Source organism: Haliaeetus leucocephalus, unplaced genomic scaffold (assembly GCF_000737465.1).
Source record: "Haliaeetus leucocephalus isolate CR32 unplaced genomic scaffold, Haliaeetus_leucocephalus-4.0 Scaffold1014, whole genome shotgun sequence".
NCBI classification, from domain to species: Eukaryota; Metazoa; Chordata; class Aves; order Accipitriformes; family Accipitridae; genus Haliaeetus; species Haliaeetus leucocephalus.
In genome coordinates this window covers 536,029-545,351 of record NW_010973450.1, presented here as the reverse complement: position 1 = coordinate 545,351, position 9,323 = coordinate 536,029, and the positions used below count along the sequence as shown (strand labels likewise).

The following is a 9,323-nucleotide window of genomic DNA, read 5'->3' as shown; positions in this document are numbered from 1 at the left end:
ATAAACCATCTTGCTCAGGTGGAAGAGAAGGAATATTGGGGGCAGCAAGCAGATCATGAGCAACTACCACTAGGGTGATGCTGCCAACAGCTCATGGAGAATCTTAGCCTAGCAACACATCTGTGCGTTCTTCTAATTTGTCTGAAGTGTATAATTAATGAGAAACTAAAACTCTAACCAAAATTTTCTAGTGTGGATAATCTGTTTCAGAAGAAAAGGCCTGAATTACCTAGAGATGATTTCATCACAGAGTCAAAGCAGCCTTGAGGCCATCATGTTTAATGGTTGTGATAAGCGACACCTCTGTAAAAACGGGCATCCACTCTTTTCTCAGCTGGGTGGACAGAGCTTTCATTACCTGAAGCATTTCTTACATCAGTCCCTAAAGCCTTGGGGAGGGTCAAAGACAATTCTTACAAACTGTGACAGCTGCCTTCATCGCAGCTCTGCAGATTCCCTTCTCATCTGATTTACTGTCCCAACAGACAACATCTCCCTCCCCCTCCAGAGATCATGTTTGGTAAGAAGGATCCAGGAGGTACTTCAGCTGGTTTTACAAGGGGCATGAAACCCTGTAGCTCAGAGCAGGGACAAAAACCAGGGTGGGAGGCAGGTGCTGCTGGAACCAAGCCTCCCTGCACAGGTGCCACAAGCAACAGCCACTCAGCCATCCAGCCTGGAGCATGCCACAGTCAGGAGGCATGATGGTGAAGAACCGCAGACCAGAGTCTGCAGCCTGCAGCTCGCACCGACTCGGGAAGCCAGACTGAGGAAAATTCCCAGCTCCTGCAAGAGAACTGCATTTGAGACTTGCCTTTAACCCAGTGACCTTCCCTCGGGACAACAGCAGCCGAACTCTCATCGCAGCTGAACTTGGCAAGCACACGAAGGAAAAGACAAAGCTCTGTGCGTTCCTTCCAGAACACGGAGGTTGTTAGGGGCTTAGACACAACAAACACAAGATTAATGACTTTGGAAAGTAGGCTTTTTATGCGTTTTTTCAATTGCAATTTTAAGAATATCCATCAGTGACTCAAACAAGGTACTTCACACAGTAAATGAGAACTCTTTATTTAAATTAACTTTCTTGGTTTCTATTTAGGACAGTAGAAAGGCCCAGCTTTTCACCTCTTCAGAATGGTGAAGGAAAAACCTCTTGAGCTGGCCAACACGATTTAAAGAGCAGTCGATTGTAATTTTTACCGAAGTCACAAAATGATGTAACTACTCTGCATATAATTTTGTTTATATAATTTAGTATATAATGCACTGTTCAACTCTGCCATATACTTTGAAAAATATACAAACCTGCTTTAACCACATTAGAGATATTTGATTGACAGCTGTCAATTACTTAACAGTTTAGGACAGTATCAGACACGCCTATAACTTCATTTTAAACTACAAAAAGAACATAAATTCATATAAAATACAACAGATTAAACAAACTTTTTTTCCGAGGAAAAATTAGGTATCAACTCAATCTGCCATTGTGTGAAACATGAATATAAAATAAGTTACAATTAGTAATGCCTGCATTGTTGAGCTATGAACTGGTCGAATGACATCTTAAAAAAACTATACAGTATTATTGCACTCCATGAATGTGCAGTATCTGGAAACACGCCAGCACTGAAAGAGGTCTTTCATTAAGTTTTTTTTCAGGAGGCACAACGTGGCTGCGAGAGAAGCATCCAGTCTGTACTAACAGCGTGCTGTCTTCAGTACAGGCCTTCATGGGTCTGAGCCACGCTGCCTTTGGAAATCACCACTTAATGCCTGGAAATGGAGACACAAGCATTACAGTCGGCAAACTCTCCTGCATTAACAAGCAAGCCATCTCCAACACCATCAGAACAGAGAGCCAAGGCGTCTTCTGTAAGCTAGGGAGAACAGCAGGCTATGTACACTTCGGATTATAAAACTTGAATTACAAGCACTGTCTCTTGGGAGGTCATAACTCCAGCAAAAGAGCATTATTATTATTTAATTCTGGGCGACTGCCTGCTAGGATACCATCAGAATGGCGATCATTAGCATGAATTTAGATAAGGAGACATGAAAACACAAAGTCACTAAGTCTCACTATCAGACTCTCCTAAGTTGTAGCACTACTTCCCACATGGATGGAAATACAACTGAATGGTGTTTTCTGTTACTGTTCTTCTAAACTCATATCCCATTACATAAAATGCTACACAAGAACAGTCTTGGCATGCTTTGTAAGCTTAAACGTGACATCAATCTACTTTGCAACAGAGTACTACCTGAGACCCTCTAAATCCACACATACAGGACGTTGAGCTTCAGCAAGCCCATCTGAAAAGTACAGATAACACCAAAATTTTTGATACTAAGAAATATTTAAAAAATACAAAACAATTTATTTCACGATAAACGTGTTTTTTTGCTAAATTACTAGGACAAACCAGACTTAATTGAACAAATGGGACATGCCTGCAGGAATCAAAAGTCAACTGTTTCTCACATTCCCTGCATGAGGACTTTGAGGTAGCAGTCTCTCCAAATTGCTCTCCCTACTTCAGGAAGCCACAGAGGTGTCAGTGGAGGGAGAGATTGATAGGGAAAAAAAAGCAGGGTTTGAAGACTGAGCTCTGAAGCAGCGAGAAACAGCAGAGCAAGCCCTGGTTAGGGAACGTGCTTTCCTACAAGGAGTGAGACTGCCTGCAGTGCTTTGACAGAGCTGTGGTTTCTCCAAACATTATGCTCCATGTGCCACGTTCTTGCCTATGTAAATACGAACTTGCAAAAGCCGCATCATATTAAACAGAGCTCCAAAGAAAATCTGTGTTCGAACAGAGCCAGGTCATTAACTGCTACAGCTGGGACCAACTGATCAGTTTAAGTTGGTGAGATGAGTTGTGCGATGTCAGTCAACAGAAACGGCAGCACAGGGTCTGCCTGTTGAGTGGGCTGTCTCTCAGCAAGGTAAAGCCAAGAAACGAGTCTCTCAAACCAAAGCGTTCCTGTGCAAAAAACTGCACCACAGATCACTACTTAAGTGGTCTCCTAAGTGCCAACTGTAAATTTTTGCACCAAGACAGTCTTTTTGTAGCACATCAATGTTCCTATGAAGAACCGTAAGCCAAATGTTTTCAAAGGCACAGGCGACAGAGGAACACGGATTTGGTTTGTCATAAAATATATAAGCATGGATACAAACCTTCTGCTCCTAAGTGTCAAGGAGTATTTGCAAAAGCTTAAAACAGTATAGCACACAGATGGGAGCAAGAAAATGTTCTACTTTCTCGGGTCATGCAATTCAACTAGGTTACAAGTTATAGAGAAATCCTCCACACACAGACTATTTTAAGGCACACAGTGCAATGTGTTTTCTGATCTCTGCATAATACAGTTCACTAACGTAAGCCTTCTGCACGCAGTAACACATCTTTTTCTGCCCAAAGGAATACCAGCTTCCAGTTTCGAAATAGGCAGAACAAACCCCAACCCAAAACCTCCCACCGAAACAGCACCTGTAAAATCATACGTGTCAATTTACGTAAGGTCACTAGAGCTGGTTCTCCAGTAAAACACTTTCAAACGAACAAATATACGATTACAATGTTCAATCTGCAACATGCGGTCCTTCACACCCAAGTCAACAGACAGCTGGTGACTGGAAGAAGACTTACAAGAAGTTTCAGTGCTGATAGATGGGGCTATGATCGATGATGAGGCATTGACTCCATGTGCACATTGAGCTTCATTTCGTTATCAAGAATTTCTACAAGCTGCTGCATGGAAGGAAGGTGGCCAGACTCTAGCTTAGACCACACTGGAACATCTACCACAAAACACAGAGGGGAGAAAAGCACCATTACATTGACAGAGTTGGAAAACATGTAGGGCTAGTTTAAACATAAAATTCAAAAGAGCTAGGAAGCTATGCAAGTTAGTACTATTTTATACTGAGGAAAATACCTGATCAACAACGCTTCAACCCACTAGCTATACTAAAACCCAGTCCAACCAGGAGAACGAAGAGTCTAATGCTTCCATTTAGAAGTACATCATATGGATTTAGAGGTTCAAAATATCCACTGACAGAATGTCTGAAAATACCTTAGTAGGTGGCAGAATACCATACTGAGTTTTTAAACCATTGCTAAATCTTTGAAACTTGTGGGTCTCATTAGTTTTCATCTCACTCTGCCTAACATCTAAGGCTGACCCTCAAAAGTTCTGCTTACCAAGACCTGGCTTGGAAAGTTCCACTCAAAGTAGCTGCAACCATTATTCCATGCCCACCCTACCCCCCTTGAAATATAAAAGGCAGCACAGTCCATAAATACTTTAAGGTAAACACAATATTCATTTCTGATGTTGACAAATACTTATTGCCTCAAATATCCCTCACTGCTATAGCACTTCATGAACCCACACTGAAAAATACAATTGCTGTCACCTACATAAACCAAAAGCCAGACTGGAACCACATTGTCCCAAAATGCAACCGAGAAACCTACAGAAGTCCAGATGTGACGGTTCACCCCTAGGAAGGCTCTGCTGCCAATTCTAATCAGAGATTTAGGACTAGAAGTGCACAGAGTTCAACTAGTTTGATTCAATACAGTCAGGCTTTAAAAGGTTCTGAAGTATATGACTTGACTTGGAAACTACTATATTGAAATGCATCCTGCACAACCATAAATTGAGATTATAAAGCACAGAGCTAGATTACATACTTGTACCTAGAGCTTGAAGAATTCTGTACTCCATCAAGCTTACATATTCTTTAAAACTATAAAATTATCTGAAGGCAGAGGGTCCACAGACTCCTAACCTGAAAAATCAGTGTTGCTGTCCACTGGTACTGAGAAACTGGGAATAGCAATGGATTCAATAGGATTCCAAGGCTAAACCATGAAACAGGATAGGGAAAGCATCTAATTAACTAGAGAGTATGCTTCCCTAGTTGATTATTTTTTATTTAATGCACATCACACGCAAAGAAAGAACATAATACAGTTACCCCAAGCGACCAAGCATTCCTCTCATAAGTTTTTACATAGCTGTTTTAAAACATACGTACTAACATCTGTACAGGCTGCTTTATAAAACTTCCATGATTTTCATCATTTATTGTCATATATAACACCTGAAGTTTCAAAACGGATGGCGATTACCGCATGCCGTCATATCTTGAAACACACCACATTTCCTAACATCATCCCTCATTGTCCCAACACAGCAGCTCTCACCAATCTGTGCATACACATGCAACCCAATGTCATTCCCTTAAACAGAAAGTTCTCAGCTCACCATTCAAAGTTATTTCAAATGCACCTGTTGACATACACTGGTTCTCAATCATGTTGCTCAGGAAGAAGACCATCATACAAGCATAAACCTAGAAGAGAACAGAGAGAGTCCCAGATACTTCAGCTGTGTGAGCCACAGCTTATTTTACTCACTCTTAATAAGCGCTAGATGTTTGCAGGTGTCTTTGAATTCCCCTCTGCAGTTTAGCAAGTAATCTTCTAATCGCACAGACATCTTTCATCCTCTTTTTAAAAAGATTGTGCACATTGCCTTCCCTAGACAGGTATCAAAATAGTTCTGAAATCACCCAACTCACAATCCTGATTCAAACCAAGTTCCATCTTCTCGATCCTTTCCTCCACAAATCAATGTACATCTTGACAGCCAGTTTGCAGAAGTACATGGCTACGATGCCAAGGGAACACAAACTGTTTCTACATGTTGCCTGCCATTGTCAGAGTAACACTTCAGATCAAAGAACCACAGGCCTAGACACAAACAGCAAAGCAAGTCAAATTGCATTTGTTCACAAGAACTGTCAGCTCTCTAGCATTTCTTCAAGCTAATCATCTGGAATTTTCTGTGTGTATTGGTGCCTCAGGATGAAATGATGCAATCTTCAGCAACACAGCATCTCCCTCCATCACCAGCACCTTTATAATTCCCTTTTCATGCACAAGGGCCCATTCACACGGTTACTGCAATACCAAAGAATTTAGCATGGGAGATAGTTAGTTGTCTACAGCATCACAGACCACAGACGTACTGCAGGCAGCCTAGCCTGGTAGTGTATTTGGCCCATTTAATTGAACAGGATATATTACAGCTTCTGTACATTCAAACTGACTGGTGACAGAGACCCACTGCACTGGGTAGCTCAGTTTGAGGATCTGTGCACCAATAAAATAAAAGTTAATAAACTTATTCATTGCTTTTGTTTAGTAGAATAAATCTGGAATAAGGTTACTATAACTCAGAGGACAACAACATTAATCTCTTAGCACCATCAGTACTGACTCACAGGGATATTCATCCCACAAAGCATAGGCTGTCATGCCTGAGTATGTTCTGCAAAAACACCCACAAAATTTCAGCTTGATTTTTCTAACCACCATCTAATTGCATGCCTAATTTATTACAAGTCTCATGAAAGCAGCAACTGCAAAATAGTTATGAGACAATAGAAAAGGGAAGCTGTAATTGTAACGCCAACAACACCAGCTTGAAACTCTACTTCTGAGCCCTAAAAAGATAAAAAAAAAAAATTTTTTATCATCTTTGTCAGTAATGTTAACCTCACTGCCCCTCTGCAGCGTCATCAGCTTCGAAAGAGATGCTGAGAATCAAAGCCGTGTCTGTCAAAAACATGAAGCACAACTATTAAGGATAATAACGCTACTGTTAAATTCTCAAGTGTATTTAGTTATAGAAACCTAAAAGTTCTGTTAAGGCTGCAGTGTGTGAAAGTTAAAAGTGGTAACAATTGTGACGTACTCCCAGAGCACTCTCATGAAGTCATTCTAAAACTGCTTTTTCAAAATAAAAGAATTAAGTATGCTGTTTACCTTATTTTCTTGGCCCCACTGCCAGATACTTGGAGCTTGCATGCCAAAGAAAGCAAATGGATCCTTGCCAACGATTATTAAGCCTATTAATACTAGTTTGAAGACAGACAGGAAGGATGCTATGTGCCTATCAAAAGACAACACATAAAAGTGACTTAGAAGGTTCACAGTTACTACTTCACCATTATATAGCTGTAATTCACCTAATTAGCAGCATTTTGATAGTGTACAATCAAGTGTTTCAAAGAAAACACAAAACTTCTCAACCAAGTTTATCTCACTGTTAAAAACAAAAAAAAAAGCAACACACACGAACAAAACCACGCATCCTCAGAAGGATATTATTGTGTACACCACGCATACAGATTTTTTTTTCCTAAGCAGATGTCAAATAGAAATTTGCTTTCCACTTATACATGTTTAAACTGGATAATACATTCAGTTTCTTAAAGAAGTTGTTCCATATTATAGAGACATGTCTAATTGACATGCACTACTTCCTTGTAAAGCATTTTCCCAGCAGATGCAGAAAACCCTACAGTTTTTTTCTAAGAATTAAACCTATAGTCAGAGAGCAAATTGACACCGAGGTATTTGATCCTGTAGCATTCTTACCGTTGTAATTATTACAGTAATTAGGTCAAGAAGTGGTTCAGAAGCCACCACAGCACCTATGGAATCGCTCTCTAGCATGTACACAATGGTTTAAATAATAGGAATAACACTATTTTCGCTTTGCCTTTTTCCAAATTTCTTTGGACTTCCTCCCCACCCCCATAGTTAAGGTCACCCTGGTAGTCTCTCCGATGAGGTCGGCTCTCCCCTGACTTAAGATGTTAAAAACAAACTCCTCCCTCCTTTGCAGCCTTAACCTATTACAGGAATTTGTCACTAAGGGCATAAGTCTGAGCAACAAATGTGAGTTTACATCCAGATACATCATGAAGAAGAGCTGGAAAAATTCACTGTGAAAAGAAGTTAATTACATAATTTATTTTGGATTGAAACATGACAGGCCTCATCATATGGATGTCCAGATGGAAAACTAAGGTGGCTACCTGGAAGGGAGAAGATAACCAAGGTGTATGTAACCATAATGCAAAAAAACCCTTAAGTTCTCATTTTCAATATTATTTAAGCGTAAATGCACATATTCAAAACTCACCGTGCTGAGCCTACATATTGGAAAAAAGAGAATTTGTACTGCCAGTCATTTGCTTACCTATATATAGGTTGAGGAAGGTAGTTCTCCCCTTCAATTCGGATGTCTGGGTACCGCTGGCTAATAACCCGCATGTACTCCTCAAACACCCGCCTGTAGCCTCAGGAGACACTAAATGCAGACAGACATTGTCACTGAAACTGGAATGCTCTAGGTTAAAGTCGCTGCTAAACTGGCAACACCAGTACTCGCACTGTTCAGAATCCATTCAGTTTAAAATAAAACTAGAATTCTTCATGCCAATGAAGAAAACTGATTTGCCGCTAAGCTACACATCAAAAACCCTGACAGCTAGCTAGGCACTTGGTTTTACACAAATTTGTTTTCACGTACTAGCACAGACACAATGTTTTGGTCAAGTCCACTGAGCAAGGAATTATTTGTTTCCCCCCTAAAAAGCCAAGTTAGACAGTCAGCTTAAGTATCACCTTGCCCTATGTCCAAAAAAAAAAAAAAAAAAAGTTTCACACAATGCCGTTTTAATTCCTCACTATTTAACCCTCTCTGGGACTGCCGACAGACAGGTAACATCGCTCCCAGGTATTTCTCCACACGGGTGACCAGATTAACCACAGAAGAGCGAAGTATTGCAGAGCTGTACTTTGGCTCACACTTCTACCAGCTGCTTCTGTAATAATCGAAATAAAAATTACCCAGCCCCAGCCTACCGCAAAAGAAATCAAACAAAGCACTTTCTCCCGAGCCTTTTGCGGTGCTTCGCAGGTCCGCCTGACACAACCCGGACCAGACTCTGCTCCGGGAACCGCAGCAAACGAACCTTCTCGTTCCCGGCCGCCCTCGGAGCGCCACGAAAACACGGTGACAGGCGCTGAAGGCTCCCCCTTTTTTTTTTTTTTTTTCTTTTTTTTTCCCCGCAAACAAGCTACATGTGCTAGAACTAGCTCAGCCCTTCCTACTGCTCCTCGGTTTTGCTCCCCGCAGCTGACGCCACCGGCAATGTTCCGAGAACGACGTAAAGGTGCCTGATCTCCCCGACCGATAGCAACACAGCCCTTAAAAAACAACCAAACAGACGAAACCCCTCCAACTACGGTCTTCGTTAAAACATCAGCTCCTCCTAACCGTAACCCTCAGTCACTAAAACGCCTCGCCTTACACCAAAAGGGCCCGGAAACGGCGTTTTTCCCGCGGGTCGCCATTTTTGCAGAGCCCTTTTCTCTAAGCGCGGCCCGCCGGGCGCCAGCGCCCCACAGCCCGGCCCCGGCCCCGACCCCCGCCCCAGGGGAGCC

At 41.6% G+C, this 9,323-nt stretch overlaps 1 protein-coding gene across 1 annotated transcript; it reads right to left on the bottom strand.

Annotated features, from left to right (window-relative positions):
* Positions 1 to 969: 969 nt before the first annotated feature.
* On the bottom strand, positions 970 to 8,865 carry LOC104842513 (selenoprotein T). The gene is made up of 5 exons (XM_010584897.1): positions 8,074 to 8,865; positions 6,852 to 6,978; positions 5,287 to 5,374; positions 3,657 to 3,808; positions 970 to 1,779 (listed from the first exon to the last, which is right to left on the bottom strand). The coding sequence occupies exons 1-4, from the start codon at positions 8,145 to 8,147 to the stop codon at positions 3,684 to 3,686; spliced, it is 414 nt and encodes a 137-aa protein (XP_010583199.1). The 5' UTR covers positions 8,148 to 8,865; the 3' UTR covers positions 970 to 1,779; positions 3,657 to 3,683.
* Between the last annotated feature and the right edge of the window lie 458 nt (positions 8,866 to 9,323).